At 37.2% G+C, this 17159-nt stretch overlaps 1 protein-coding gene across 4 annotated transcripts in view; it reads right to left on the reverse strand.

Annotated features, from left to right (window-relative positions):
• NOL4 (nucleolar protein 4) overlaps positions 1-16767 on the reverse strand; it is a 407732-nt gene extending 390965 nt beyond the window's left edge. For 3 of the 4 annotated variants that reach the window (XM_046025545.1, XM_046025543.1, XM_046025549.1), the window contains exon 1: positions 16503-16767. In XM_046025545.1, coding sequence (XP_045881501.1) covers positions 16503-16766 — 264 coding nt within the window. In that variant the 5' untranslated portion in view covers position 16767. Of the gene's footprint in view, positions 1-15519; positions 15637-16502 lie in introns of those variants that run through there. The other variant, XM_046025546.1, reaches the window with a different exon arrangement.
• Between the last annotated feature and the right edge of the window lie 392 nt (positions 16768-17159).

The following is a 17159-nucleotide window of genomic DNA, read 5'->3' on the forward strand; positions in this document are numbered from 1 at the left end:
CCTGTTGTTTTCCTAGCTATTGGCAAAGCATGCTCTCAGCTTCTACAAAGTTGCTGTCAGTTCTTAACCACAGGGCATCCTCCATCTAAGGCTTTGAAATTCTTCATGTCTTCTGCTGTGAGCCAGTGAAAAAACTCTCTGCTTTTAACAGGCTAATGTGATTAAAGAGGGCAGAAAGAGCTCTTTCTTAAAGTCAACAGTACCATATAATATAACAAAATTATGGTAGTGAAAACTTATCATATTCACAGGTTCTATCCCACTCAAAAACAAGGGGGGGGTGGTAAACAAGTATGAAGGACATTTGGAAGTCATCATAGAATCCTGCCTACCACAGTGCACAAAAATTGAGGGATCACAGGGAAGACTCTCACTGTAAAGACAGATGTGTGGGTATAAAACAAAGAAGTACGAGCAAGATGTAAAATACTGCTTTAAAACATAAACTTCATGTTTCAATAAATATTTGAAACTCTAACGTGACTTTGAAAATTCGTGTACCTGAATAAGTATTCTTTTCTTTTTTTTTTAATTCTTTATTTTTAAGTAACTTCTTCATCCAACATCGGGCTTGAACACACGCTCATCCACTGAGCCAACCAGGTGTCCCCTGAATCAGTGTTCTATATAGAATTCTCCACTTGGGTTTTTAGAAAGATTTCTCTGGGAAGTCTTTGTCATTGTGGATATAGCAACAACTAAAAGATCAACAATTGTTTCTCATCCACTCCAAAAACAACAAATAAAAAACCTGTTTACTATAAGATGACTTAATTCAAATTCCTTTTAAGAGACTTTACATTTATTAAGTTTCATAAATTCTATTTTTAACATTTTATTGGACTTAAAGTTTGAGTTTGTACAGTATGATTCATTTATACATAATTCAGTTAAAACATCAAGCTGCTGAATTTTACTGATTGACTGCCTGAAAATTTGAATCTAATTCTTGGGTAATATCCGTAATTATAAAATTTCAAACAACATATTGAGTCAAAGGAACTATTTAGCTTCTATTTCACTCATTTGATTTATATTCTGCAACATAAACCACTATGAGACATCAAGTCTCTACCTGTAAGCCCTAAATTATGGCATCCCTGCTCAAACACTTTCGGTAGCTGTCCTTTCTTACGGAATGAAGTCTGAACATTTTAACATGGCAATGAACATTTTAACAAGTCTGAACATTTTAACATTTTAACATTTTAACATGACTTCCCATACTTTTGGCCCAGCCTACTTTTCCAACTTCACCTTTCACCATACCCTATACTTTAGCTTTCCTTGACTGGGTACCACTCCCTGAACATGCCTTTGATGAAACAACCTCTACCGCCATACCAACATCAAACCTATGTAATTGTTTTATGGATGTCAAGGATTTGTAAAGCTAAGATATTATTTAAACGCTGTGTTGGCTGAGTACAGAGTACACCTCCTTAATAAAAAAAAAAAGTGCTATTTTAGCTGAAGTGTAAGCTAAACACAATGTGAGGCAAAATTGTACTATGGATTAGACTAATTATCTCTACCTGGTATATGCACATCACAGAGAATATATGAGATGACCTACTGAGGTGAACAAGAAAGTATTAGAATTTATATGTATTTTAATCTCAGTTCTGTATGTTTATATTTTTGAGTATTTTTTAAATGTCTTAATTATTAATACAGTAGTGTATCTATTAATTTACTATATATTACATATATAATTTCATGTTCACTTTTGTTAACAATCAGAGTATGTTATTTTGAAAGTCTGGAGATCAAATCGAGGACTTTAGAATCCAACTGAAATGATTTCTGTCTGAACGCTAACACTTTGAAGCTCTGTGACTTCAGAAAGTCACCTTAATTTAAACCACAGTTTTCCCAAGTGTGTAATAAAAAGCATTAATAACCATAGGCTGTTGCGAACATTAAAGGGTGTGCTTTCTTTAAATGATTAGCCCAATCTTTAACCTCTAGGAAGAACTTGATAAATATAAGGCATTAGTATTGTTACTAATCATGTTATATTTAATACTTGCAATTGCCTTAGAAAGGAGTATGTTCCTTGAAGAGGTCCAGATGAGGAGCAAAGTCTCTAGTTTCTTAGTCTTTTTTTTTTTTTTAATTAATTTATTTATTTTTATTTGCTTATTTACAGCATAACAGTGTTCATTGTTTTGGCATCACACCCAGTGCTCCATGCAGTACGTGCCCTCCCTATTACCCACCACCTGGTTCCTCAACCTCCCACCCCACCCCACCCCCTCCCGCCGCCCCTTCATAACCCTCTGGTTGTTTTTCAGAGTCCATAGTCTCTCATGGTTCATCTCCCCTTCCAGTTTCCCTCAACTCCCTCTCCTCTCCATCTCCCCATGTCCTCCATGTTATTTGTTATGCTCCACAAATAAGTGAGACCATATGATACTTGACTCTCTCTGCTTGACTTATTTCGCTCAGCATAATTTCTTCCAGTCCTGTCCATGTTGCTACAAAAGTTGGGTATTCGTCCTTTCTGATGGAGGCATAATACTCCATTGTGTATATGGACCACATCTTCCTTATCCATTCATCCGTTGAAGGGCATCTTGGTTCTTTCCACAGTTTGGCGACCGTAGCCATTGCTGCAATAAACATTGGGGTACAAATGGCCCTTCTTTTCACTACATCTGTATCTTTGGGGTAAATACCCAGCAGTGCAATTGCAGGGTCATAGGGAAGCTCTATTTTTAATTTCTTCAGGAATCTCCACACTGTTCTCCAAAGTGGCTGCACTAACTTGCATTCCCACCAACAGTGTAAGAGGGTTCCCCTTTCTCCACATCCTCTCCAGCACACGTTGTTTCCTGTCTTGCTAATTTTGGCCATTCTAACTGGTGTTAGGTGGTATCTCAATGTTGTTTTAATTTGAATCTCCCTGATGGCTAGTGATGATGAACATTTTTTCATGTGTCTGATAGCCATTTGTATGTCTTCGTTGGAGAAGTGTCTATTCATATCTTCTGCCCATTTTTTGATATGATTATCTGTTTTGTGTGTGTTGAGTTTGAGAAGTTCTTTGTAGATCCTGGATATCAACCTTTTGTCTGTACTGTCATTTACAAATATCTTCTCCCATTCCGTGGGTTGCCTCTTTGTTTTGTTGACTGTTTCCTTTGCTGTGCAGAAGCTTTTGATCTTGATGAAGTCCCAAAAGTTCATTTTTGCTTTTGTTTCCTTGGCCTTTGGAGACATATCTTGAAAGAAGTTGCTGTGGCTGATATCGAAGAGGTTACTGCCTATGTTCTCCTCTAGGATTCTGAGAGATGGGCATAAACCTAACCAAAGAAGTAAAGGACCTGTACTCGAGGAACTACAGAACACTCATGAAAGAAATTGAAGAAGACACAAAAAGATGGAAGACTGTTCCATGCTCTTGGATTGGAAGAATAAACATTGTTAAAATGTCTATACTGCCTAGAGCAATCTATACTTTTAATGCCATTCCGATCAAAATTCCACCGATATTTTTCAAAGAGCTGGAGCAAATAATCCTAAAATTTGTATGGAGTCAGAAGAGACCCCGAATTGCTAAGGAAATGTTGAAAAACAAAAACAAAACTGGCAGCATCACGTTACCCGATTTCAAGCTTTACTACAAAGCTGTGATCACCAAGACAGCGTGGTACTGGCATAAAAACAGACACATAGACCAGTGGAACAGAGTGGAGAGCCCAGATATGGACCCTCAACTCTATGGTCAAATAATCTTCGACAAAACAGGAAAAAATATTCAATGGAAAAAAGACAGTCTCTTCAATAAATGGTGCTGGGAAAACTGGACAGCGATATGTAGAAGAATGAAACTCGACCATTCTCTTACACCGTTCACAAAGATAAACTCGAAATGGATAAAAGACCTCAACGTGAGACAGGAATCTAGTTTCTTAGTCTTAAAGAGTGCTTAATCTTGTGTACAGTTGGTGGCACTATAAAATAGTGCAACTGCTATGGAAAATAGCATGGCAGTTCTCAAAAAAACTAAAAATAGAATGAACCCAGCAATCCTACTTGTGGGGAGATATAGATATAGGTATAGGTATAGATAGATATCTCCAAAGAACTGAAGGAGGATCTTGAGGAATATTTGCACACCCATGTTCATAGCAGCACTATTGACAATAGCCAGGAGGCTGAAGGAATCCAAAGATCCATCAACAGATGAGTAGATAAACAAAATATGGTACATACATATAATGGCATATTATTTAGCGTTAAAAAGGAAGGAAATTCTGCCATACATTACACCGTGGATGAGTCTTGAAGACATCATGCTAATGAAATAGTCAATCACAAGAAGTCAAATACTATAGGACTCCAGTTATAAGAGGTATCTAACGTAGTCATATACATACAAAAGTACAATGGTGGTTACTAGGGACTGGAAGAAAAGGAGACAGGATGAAATTTGTTATTTAATGGACAGAGCTTCAGTTTTGCAATATAAAAAGGTTCTGGACATCTATTGTATAACAAGATGTCTGTACTAAATACTATTCAACTGTACATTTACAAATGTTAAGAGGGGGTACCTGGGTGGCTCAGTGGGTTAAGCCTCTGCCTTCAGCTCAGGTCATGATCCCAGGGTCCTGGGATGGAGCCTCGCATCAGGCTCTCTGCTCAGCAGGGAGCCTGCTTCCCCCCTCTCTCTGCCTGCCTCTCTGCCTACTTGTGATCTCTCTCTGTCAAATAAATAAATAAAATCTTTAAAAAAAAATGGTTAAGAGATTGCAACGACTTGGGTGGAACTAGAGGGTATTATGCTTAGCGGAGTAAGTCAATCGGAAAAAAGACAATTGTCATATGATCTCCCTGACATGAGGAAGTTGAGAGGCAAAGTGGGGGGATTTGGAGGGGTAGGAAAGGAATAAATGAAACAAGATGGGATTGGGAGGGAGACAAACCATAAGAGACTCTTGATCTCATAAACAAACAAAGGGCTGGGGGGTGGGGGGAGTAGGGAGAGGGTGGTTGGGTTATAGACACTGGGAAAGGTATGTGCTATGGTGAATGCTGTGAAGTGTATAAACCTGGTGATTCACAGACCTGTACCCCTGGGGCTAATAATACATTATATGTTAATAAAAAATTTTTTTTAAATTTTTAAATGGTTAAGATGGTTAACCTTGTATTATGTGGTTTTTACAAGAATTTAAATTAATTAAATTTTGTGAAAAAAAGTTCCCAATATAGCTATGATGTTATATTAAATTATAGTTATATTATTGGTATTTTAGGCATATATTATATATTATATAATATAATATGTATTATATTATAGTTATTGTATACTGACAAATAAGAAGGGCCCATCATGTGGTGTCAGGCTGGGAAGTTTTTCATTTATTGCATTAATACTGAGCACCAAGGATGCACCATGCATTACCCAAGCTGAGGAAATCAAATCCCCTCCTTCAAAGCTTTTGGAAAAACTACAAAATTGTCATGAAATGGTCATATCGCTTTGTATGGTATGGTAAGAATATGATGGATTCAAGACATACTAAGTTCATAGAATCAACAGTATTCCCTAGACTACTGACTATAAAAGGGGAAGAAAAGGGGGAATAAAAAATGTCATAAAGATTTTTGCCTTGGATGTTGGACAAATTGTGTTGCCATCCATTCAGAAAGGAAATTTTTAAAAATAAGATAAACAAAACTAATAAACCTACAGTAAGAGTCATCAAGAAAATAAGAGGGGCCAAATAAAATCAGAAATGAAAAGGGAAAAGTTACAACAAATACCACAGAGATGCAAAGAATTATAAATGACTACTATGAATAATTATACAACAAAAAGTTGGAAAACCCAGAAGAAATTAATAAATTCCTAGAAACATACACTCCTTCAAGATGAATCAGAAGAAATAGAAATAGAAAATCTCAACAGACTCATTACTGGTAATGAAAATGAATCAGTAATCACAAAACTCCCAATGAACAAAAATCCAGGCCAAACAGCTTCAGAGGTAAATTCTACCAAACACTTCAAGAAGAGTTAATACCTACCTTCTCAAACTCCAAAAAATTAAAGAGGAAGGAATGCTTGCAAGCTCATTCTAGAAGGTCAGCATTAACCTGATTTACAAACCAGACAGGCACTACAAAAAAATAAAATCATAGTCCAATATTCCTGAGGAGGAAAGACATGAAAATCTTCAACAAACTATTAGCAAACCAAATCCAACAATACATTTAAAGGATCATAGTAGGATTTATCCCGGGGATGCCAACCAAGATGGTTCGAATCTGCACATCAATCAACGTGATACACTATATGAACAAAATGAAAGACAAAAATCATACGATTATCTCAAAGATGCAGAAAAAGCACTTGTCAAAATTCAACATCAATTTATGATAAAAATTCTCAACAAAGTAGGTAAGGTGGGAATATATCTCAACATAATAAGCCCATATTTGACAAATGCAACTAATAACATACTCAATGGTGAAAAACTAAAAACTTTTCCTCTCAGGTCAGGAGCAAGTAAAGAATGTCCACTCTCACCACTTTTATTCAACATAGTACTGGAAATCCTAGCCACAGCAATTAGGTGAGAAAAATAAAAGTTATCCAAATGAGAGAAAAAAAAAAAAGAAGTAACGCTGTCAACATTTGCAGATAACATACTATATACTAGAAACCCTAAAGCTTCTACCCCAAAAATTATGAATAATAAATGAATTCAGAATAGTGCAGGATAAAAAAATCCATATATAGAAATCTGTTGTGTTTCTATACACTAATAACAAACTAGCGGATAGAGATTAAGATAAAAAATCCCATTTACAACTGCACCAAAAAGAAGAAAATACCTACAAACAAATTTAACCAAGAAGGTGAAAGATCTGTATTCTGAAAACTACAAGATATTGGTAAAATGAATTGAAGATGACACAGACAAATGAAAGGATATTCCATGCTCATGGATTGAAACAATATTATTAAGATGTCCATACTGCCCAAAGCAATCTACAGGTTCAAAACAATCCTTATCAAAATACCAATGGCCTTTTTCAAAGAACTCAAATAAAAAACCCTAAAATTTGTACAGAACCAAGAAAAGACTGAAGAACTAAAGCGATCTTAAGAAACAGAAAACAAGCTGGAGGTATGGCTCTCCTGGATTTCAAACTCTACTGCAAAACTGCGGTCATCCAAACAGATGACACTGTACAAAAAACAAGACACAGAGATCATTGGAACAGGATAGAAAGCCCAGAAATAAAACCATGCTTTATATGGTCAGTTAATCTACAACAAAGGAGACAAGAATATACAATGGGAAAAAGAGTCTCTTCAACAAATGGTGTTGGAAAAATTGGACAGCCACATGCAAAAGAATGGAAGTGGACCACTTTCTTACACCATACAGAGAAATAAACTCAAAATGGATTAAATACTTAAATATAAGTAACTCCTAGGAGAAAAACAAAGGCAGTAAGCTCTTCGACATTTATTTTTTACAACGGAAAAATAAACAAATGGAACTATATCAAACTAAAAGCCCTTCAACAGTAAAGGAAACAACAACAAAACAAAAAAGCAATCTACAGAATGGGAAAAAATATTTGCAAATGACATATCTGATAAGGAGTTGACATCTAAAATAGACAAAAAGTTCACAAAACTAAATTATTTTTTAAAAATCCAATTAGAAATCATCAGGGAGGGGTGTCTGGGTGGTTGATTAAGCATCTGCCTTAGGCTAAGATCATGATCTCAGGGTCCTGGGATTGAGCCCCACATTCGGGCTCTCTTGTCAGCCAGGATCTGTTTCTCTCTCTCTCTCTCCCTCTGCCCTTCCCCCAACTTGTTCTCTGTCTCTCTCTCTGTCTCTGTCTCTCTCTCTGTGTCTCTCAAATAAATAAAATCCTTTAAAAAAATCATCAGGGAAATATAAATCAAACCACCTGTTGGAATAGCTAGTATCAACAAGATAAGAAATAACAAGTACTGGCAAGGATGTGGAGAAATGGGACGCTCCTGTGCTGTTGGTAGAAATGTCAACTGGTGGAACCACTATGGAAAAGAGAATGGAGGTGCCTCAAAAAGTTAAAAATAGAAATACCATAGAATATAGCAATTCCACTTTATCAAAAAAAAAAACCCTAAATGCTAATTTGAGTAGATATATGCCCCACTATGTTCATTGCAGCATTAGCATTATTTACTATAGTCAAGGTATGGAAGCAAACTGACCGCCCACTGATAGATAAATGGGTAAAGAAGACATGATATATACATATATATTACACATATATAGGACATATATTACATAAATGTATGTATACATATTACATATACATATACATAAATATATATATACATATTACACACATATATTACATATATATGTAATATAACAAACTCATATATAGAAAAGAATAAATCTTGCCTTTTACATCTACATGGATGGATCTAGAAGATATTATGCTAAGTGAAATACATCAGACAGAAAAAGAAATACTATATGACTTTACTTATGTGTGGAACCCAAGAAACAAGTGAAGAAACAAAACAGAAATAGACTCAAATACAGAAAACAAACTGATGGTAGGCAGAGGAGAAGGAGATGGACAAAAAGGGCAAGGGGATTAAGAGGTACAATTTTCCAATTATAAAATAAATACTACATGGGAATATAACATATAGCATAGGAGATACAGTCAATAATATTGTAACAACTTAGTATGTTGACAGATGGTAACTAGACATTGTGTAATTATTTTACAATGTACATAAATATCAAATCATTTTATTGTGTACCTGAAACTAATATAATATTGTCTTTCAATTATAATTCAATTTTTAAAAAAGATAATAGTTAAAGGATAGGAATTACAAATTCAATACTATTTTTGTAAGGTAGCATTTGCTGTACACCAAATAATGGACATACTTGGCAGAATGACTCTTATGAAATATATATAGGAAGCAGGAAAACAAAGTCATATATTCCCTATTATTGTAAAGAAGAGCCTCTAAATTTTTCAGAGTGTCCATTGGATGATTCATGGCCAAGCTATTATTTTAGTGCTTTCAATTTCTAAACAAAGGGGAGAAATACAGGTAATCATTTTAAGTGGAGAAAATGTATGATTTGTCATTTTCTGCTGTTCTCCTCTAAATTCACAATGTAATGTTAAATGTTACACTCGATAAAAAAAATTAGGTGAATCAGTAAATGTTCCTTTTTCATAAAACTTTACTGTATTAGCTTACGGAAATTCTACTTATAAAATTGTATTGAATTCACTTTTTTTTCTACTCCTCTTCCAATACATAGTGTTAATAACTTTCTCCAAGTCTTTCAAATTATTATATAATTTCAAATCATTTTAATTTCTGTTTGCCACCCTGAAGTTATAATGAATGATCTGTGAACTGTCATTTCTTCTGAGAACCAAATATTTCACTTGGCTCACTGTTTTAGTGCTTAGCTAGATTCAGTCTCATACTAGGATATATTTCAGTATAATAATTAAAAATGACAATACAAAGGGAAAACAGGTGTCAGCTGGGAAGACCCAGGATGAAGAAATGGAGAGAACAAATAGTCATTTGGGATTATGTTCAGTTTGAGGTGCTTTGAGATATCTTGGTAGAAATACCCAATAGAAATTGTAAAATACAGTTGTGAACCTCACAAGATATGCAGCAAGTCTCCATAACATAGACACAACTGAAGCTATGGCCATAAATGTAATTACTCAGTGAGAAGAGCAATTCAAAACAGTGAAATTATTTAATTTCAGTGAAATTTAATTTCACAACTTATTTAATTTCAGCTCAGTGAAATTATTTAATTTCAAGGATAAAGGAGTAAGCAGTCCATGAAATTTGGAAAAACAGGTTTGCCTTGGAATTTTACAGGGCCAACACATCATCAACAATGTTCTGGTAGAAAGAGGGAATTAAAGAAATTATACCTAGTTAAGTTGTTCTTTAGTTATAAAAGCTGAGGACAAATATTTTAATTGTATGCAAACCTCAAAGAATGGAACACACAATGCTTTCTTTAGAAAAAAAAAAAATGACCAGGAATTGTAGCCAAGGGATGAATCAAATCAAAGAATTCAGGGAGAAACAAAAAACAAAAAAACAAAACAAAAAACCCAGAAGAATGGATAAGCATTTAAATATGCCAAAAGAAAACCAGTCGTGAGCACCAAATTATATACCATCATGAAACCTTGAAAATAAAAATAATTATAGCATATATAATGAACATAACACAATAAAATATATAAGTATAATAAATATGACATAAGCATGGAGTAACAAAACAGTGAGAAGAAGTGAAATAGGCTTATTCCCCTTCTACCATTGGAGAAAGTCAATGATAAGAATGACATTGAAATCTATAGTTGAAAAAAAATGAATAAAATTCCATCTCTTCATGTTTTTCTTAATCTTTTCTATTAACTTCAGGAATAAATACCTCTGAGAAGAAGTATTTGTCTATTATCAATTTTTTGAATTGCATGGTTTTTTTTGTTTCTTTTGTTTCATTTTGATATTATGTTTTATGCTTCTTAAATTAGCATATAATTACCATCCCAGTTTTGGAAAATTATTTCTGCTTGTCCATATCAATCATTATATCAATCAATCACTACACTTAATTTCCTTTTGGTATGTATGTTTAGATAGACATCTATAATGATGCTCATAATTAGCTAATATGGTTAAATCTGGATGGTGGATTTAATATAGCTTAAAATTTCTTTCCTTTACTCTTAGATTTTTTTAAATAATGAAAATGTATCACTTTTACAAAATAAAATCATTTTTATTTTCTAAAAAAATAAGTATCTGAATCACATACACATTCAGAAAGATACATTTTAATTCTTTGTGGCAGCGTGATCTTGAGTTTATAACATATACCTAATTAATTACATCATGGTGTCCTTGCCTTCTTAATAATACTTAGAAGAGCTTCTATTGTTTTTAAGCATTTACTACATGTCAGACAGATATTACATACACTATATGCTTATGAATTATTATTCTCATCCAAAACTAGTTAGGCAAGTATTACTCGTGGCATTTACGAAAAGGAAACCATGTCTTTAAGAAATTTCCCCTTACTTAGAGTTATTACCAATGTCCAATCCAGGATTTTTTTTTTAATATTTTATTTATTTATTTGACAGAGAGAGGTCACAAGCAGGCAGAGAGGCAGGCAGAGGAACAGGCTCCCCACTGAGCAGAAAGACCAATGCGGGGCTCCATCCCAGGATCCTGAGATCATGACCTGAGCCGAAGGCAGAGGCTTAAACCACTGAGCCACCCAGGTGCCCCTCCAATCCAGGATTTAAATCATGGTCTAGAATCTATACCTTGCCCACTATGCCATGTTTCCTGCCATCTACGCTGTACACAAAGTTTATTTTATCCTGTTATACCAGGATTATCAAAATGAATGTAACCTAAAACATAGTAGATTCACTTTGATCTTTGCAGTTAGATACAAGAAATCTTAGCAAATACAACAGCTATTAATGAAAGATCTTTACAATCCTGACATGGGATTGAAACTCTCAGAAGTTCTGCTGCTACATCCTCTGTCGTTGTTTCTTTCCTCTGTCCTAGGCCCAAAGTCTAGAGTGTAAGAACTTGAGAAGCAGAAACTCAGCTGGTTCAGGTTTATTGAGGTGATATAAATGAGTGCTGAATCTTGCCCTGCCTGCCCCCCACTATGCTTATTAACAAGACAAGGAAGAACCAATGGAAAAGTCAAGAACTGTTATCTTGGGAAATATGTGTGGGCTAGTCTTCACATGTAAACAGTGTCTGATTTCTTCCATAAATTCAGGGGAGTTATCTCTACCAGCCCCTTGCCCCTAAATACTCACGCCTTACCGGCCTCTTATAAGGGTATACCTGCTATTCTTGACAGCTGTAATTGCCATTGTACTAGGGTTTTGCCATAAGGAGCAGTCCGCACAATTCTCTAGGAACCACTAAAGTCCACTCAGAAGCCATGTTGCTGAGACTTATACTTGGGATCTATTTGGCCCCCGAAAGACCTATATTACAGAGCCCTCCAAAATATCTAAACGAAGAGGAAAAAATGCATTCATTATCTACAGCAATGCCCATCTTCTAAGTATAGGAGGTAAGCAGAACTGTGCTTACATCTTAATTACTATTATCATGATTTGCCTGTGTCAGAGATATAAAGTACCCTAATGTGTAGTTAGCATGTTCCTCAGTTTTGTTTTGCTGGAATTTCTGCAGCAAATTTCAGATCAAGGCCTAATGTACATGGAATGTGGCTCAAACATAAGTTCGGCCTGGTAGAAATGTATACAGACTCTTCATGAGGCATTATTTTCTCCACTCTTGATATAGCATAGATAATTTGTAAGCAAAACCATCGTCAGAGAACTAAAAAAACAGTAACTGTTTATAAACCAGTCCATGAATATTCATTCTAATCACTATATAGTAATCAATTAGTATACACAGCAAGAACAATGTGAAATCTGAGGCTACAGATTGCAGAACTGAATAAATCATCATTTTTAAATGGCATAACTAAAGATAATATATTTTCTTTTCTGGATGAAAATCATTTTATATTCCCTGGTAGAATACATATAAATAAGAAATACACAAAAGGTGAAAATTGGACCTAAATGTCTTTTCCTACACATACAGGTCAAGAAAAGCATTACTCACATAATTGGATATTCATTGATTTGTTTGCTTAAGACTGAAAAACAAATACAAATGTGAGTTTGCCAAATTTCCTAATGTTTTTTACAGTGCAGTGGGCCTTTAAAAAATACACAATAATGCAATAATCTAATACTACTACCAAGGTTTAACGATTTTTCTGGTTATTTCCCAAGTTTACCTTTTATAATATCAAGTGGTATATATGATGTGTTTGGGTGGTGAATTGTGTGATGGGTCAACTAATCATGGCCAAAAGCGAAATGCCAGTCAGGAGGAAAAGCTTCTAAAAACAAACTCAACTGAGACTACCAAAAATGTAAAATAGAGTCACCATAGTGATGTTAATTTAAAATGACCACTGATGAAACATTTCTTATAATCCATGTCAGACATGCACCGTTATCTTTTTCAGAACTGTTTTAAGTCATTCATTACTTCACCATTTGACATCTCTAATGAGAGAGCACCTAAAAACAATGGTGGCAGTGTGAACAAAACTTAGATTTGATGCTCGCCAAGCTGCACGTGCGTGTGTATACACGTGCGTGTGTGTGCGTGCAGGCACACACGCCGATCCCACTCTAGACCTAAAATGGCTGAGTTGCAGGATGTTGTTGCTTGGTGACCAAACAGTATCTCCTCAGCCACAGAGTAATTTAAACAGTGACAGATCTGTCCCCTCAGCTTTAGGCATGGCCAGGACAAATAGTAAAGGGCATGTTTATCTTTTCTAGTATTCTACATTTTCATTTTAAAAGAGTGGTCACTTGCTTGATTTTATTACCAATTTAGATTTTAGGGGAAAGTATTTGCAAAGATACAGCTATCCTTTTAGGAAAATACGAGGCAGAAACAAGCTTCTTTCAAACTGAAAAATAGTCCTGTCTCAGTTAAGTCTGTGTGTTATGTCCACTCTGTTCTGCTACGACCTCCCAGCTGCTATCAGTCTCCCTTTCTTTCATTAAACACCAGCAGTTAATTAGCCTCAGCCTGTCCTCTTCCCTTCTCTCTGTCCCTTTTCAAGGTAGTAATGATGTCTAATGACCAGCAGCAGCGGGTTACTGCAACACCAGGCACAAATCTCTCTCCCTGAGAGCAGAGCCAGCCACAAACCCTCAAACCTCAGAGAGCAAGAACAGATTCTCAGTCCACCTGAAAAGACCAAACACAGTTCTTTATTTCAGCCAAGATATGCCTTGGACTTAAAAATGTATTTTTTTTTTTTTGGTCTTTCTGCTGATTGTACTCCTGCTAAAACAAAGAAAAACTTATTTATAAGGAAGAAATAATTTGAGATGCGGAGAAACACATGATAAAAGGGGAACCCTTTATTTATTTTTTAACTTGTTAAAATGATGATTGGCTGTCCTTCAGGGAAGGCGGAGCCTATAATTCTATGTAAGGAGCAGCATAAAATTTTCATAAAGAGACATAGAGGAGTTCATGAATTAAAAACCTCTTCAACATTTCCAAACAGGCTTGAATGAAGAGCAAATCTCTTAAATACTACATGGAAACCACAGTCTAAGAATATCACCCGATGAATTACATTTTCTCCCATAAATATATGGAATCTTTATTGAATTGAAAAGGGAAACGTGTTACTTTATTATTAACACTGTAGTTGTTATTCTACATTAGATGTCTTAGCAATAATTCTTTAACAACTCTGCATAAATTTTTCAATGAAAATATGAGTATCTGAACATGTGAAGTCTGGTTTGAATTACTAGGCATTCGTATTTCTCTTAGTGTCTCTATGGCTGTTACACAATTTATGTTAAGAATTTTTAATTAATGTTTTAAAGGGGCACATCTGTTTATATACATAGTGGAGGTAACCAAACCCCTGTAAGCATAAACTGGACCAATACACAAGTGAAGCTATCTGACAGATAAACAGAGGAAATGTGATTTTCATATAAAAGGAATGAAAAACAAACTTCCCACCTAGCAATTGCTTTGAAAAACATAAAATATTATCTAATACTACTTAGGCCAACATACCTTAAATGATTATTTTATTTATTCAGTTAGCCCACGGGTGCCCAAAGGAAAATACATCCTTAAGTTCTGAATTCTAAATCTACTTTGTCTAACAATAAGTCATTTTAAAAAATCAGGTTAAGTTACTTCCCGAACAAATGAATCAAAGCACTTCATTCTCCACAACAGACTTCCGGCTCATCCAGATGTAAATAAACCTCAGTTCTAATCCAAACACATCTAGGCATCTAGTCCTCATTATTTAGTAAAGCAAGACAGTAATCTCACCATTGTCTTTAGTTAGCAATGCCACATTAAAAGAGAAGGCTGTGTTTATGGGTCTACCTCTTAGAAAATTCCAACAATTGTACTTAAAAAAAAAAAAAAAGCAGAACTTTTATGTGTGTTTCTATTTCACCTTTATTTCCTTTCCCCATTTTCCAAATGAATTCCAAATATATATTATATATATACTTCCTTCAAGCAACTATCCCTAATTAATCTTGGGAAACCATTAACTATTTTCCAAACCTGAAAGAGTCCTCCAAATAGTCCTCTGAAAAACCTTTCATGCACATATTTCCAATTTAATATACCTCCGTTGGAGAGAGAAGAATAGCTTGCAAGATACCTCCTTTTCTAGCATCCTCCAGGAATACTGCACGGGCAAACTGTTGTCAGTAAGGGGTTGGCGTGGGAGGAGGTTAGGAAAACGAGCAAATGCTCAAGAAACCCCAAAGCCAGGCAAAAATGCAAAGGATGCCAAATGCCCTCCCCCACCCCTACTCCAGGCGAGTACCCACCGTAGCATGACGAAGAAAGAGGTCTTATGGATCTGATCTGCAATCCTACTTGTAGCCCACAGTTCCCATCTTCTTAAAAAGGGAATTGATGCTGCCGCCGCCTCCCAACCTCACGGGCTTCTGCCCTGAGAGGCTGAGATACACTAGGTTCTCAGTGCCCAGTACCTTGCTGCGCCTGGAGCTTTGTGGCCATGAGACTTAGAGCTATCCCAGAACGAGGAACAAATATATACACCATTTGATTGCGTCCAAACCCATGTCTCTTTGTTGTTCATCATGTAGCTGCTGCTTTATTTGTGTAAGGGGAAGTGAGGAAGGGGATGGGGGGCGGGGAGGAGGAATCTCCAGGACCTTATCTACAATCTAAACAGTCGTGGCAAGATCTCTGGGAGTGATCAAGGCGATGGGATAGCCCGGTGTCTCCCAGGCGGCGGTCTAACAATAAAACCTGATAGTGTCGGGGCGGGCGGGGGGGGGGACCCCACATCTCCGACTAGCGCCACAATCGGGCTTTGTGCCAATTAGGAGACACTGTAGACGATCGATCAGAATTGTCTATTATCAGAGCGTGCGTCTGGGGTTCCAGCGTGGCCTTTATGCTTGGTGGCGAAAGCGGGACACGCGCCAGGCGCCCAGCGAAGGACATGGGACAATGGCCCAACCCGAGGACACGGGAGGCCGCCCGACGCGGGGATGGAAGCTCCAGGAGCTGGTTCAGGAGCTGGTTCAGGAGCCCGGAGGCGAGGAGGGCGGCGAGCTCTGGAGGTGCGCTGCCGCTTTAAAATAAAGGACCACAAAGACTCCACGGTGGGGGAAACGTGCCTAGCTAATGCGAGTGGGGACAACTTGGGGAGGGGGTTGAGAAAGGTGGGGGGGGCACATGAGCCAACGGTGGCTCACGGCTCCCCCTTTCTCCCCCCTCTCTCTCCCCTCCCCGCCGGCTGCTCCCGCAGACAAATAACAGAGGAAGGCGAGTCACTCACCGTGGTCTTGACCGGCACGTAAAGCACTTGCTTGGTGCAGCCGCCGCCCCCGCGGACCTCGTCCGGCTGGCCCAGCTGGAAGCCCTTCGATTTGACCCAGAATTTAAATTTGGCGTTGTCCGTGGAGCTCGACTCGGAGCCGTTGAGGAGCTGGACGATCCGCTCGTATTTTTTACGGGTCACCGTCTTGGTCTTGCCTGAGTCCCCGTAAGTCCTGAGGCACCAGTCCTGGAACTGGCGGTACATGTCGCGCTCGCTCTCCATGTTCCCGGCTCCCGGCCGTCGGCCGGATGCTCCCAGCGCACTTCGCACCTGTTCACCCCGGGCTCATGAAAAATGCAGCCCCGGCCACGATGTAGGGACGCGAGGTCCCGGCCGCCGCCGGAGCCTGCCTCGGGTGGGGTGGGGGGTGGAGAGGGGAGGAGGGTCCGGCTGGGCACCAGCAATCAATGCCCTGTGCTACCAAGTCTCTGGTTCATTCGTAATTGCAACGCTTGTCTCGGACGCTTGTCTCGTCCTCTTAGTGATGGGTCTCTTTAATATTGTGTGACTAGGACCATCCCAACAGCATCTGGCCCAGAGGAGCTGGGTTTTAAATAATTAAAATCCCATTCCTTGGTTTATTAAAAATCCCAATATTGACTTGAGGGTGGTCCC

This window comes from Meles meles, chromosome 12, assembly GCF_922984935.1.
Source record: "Meles meles chromosome 12, mMelMel3.1 paternal haplotype, whole genome shotgun sequence".
NCBI classification, from domain to species: Eukaryota; Metazoa; Chordata; class Mammalia; order Carnivora; family Mustelidae; genus Meles; species Meles meles.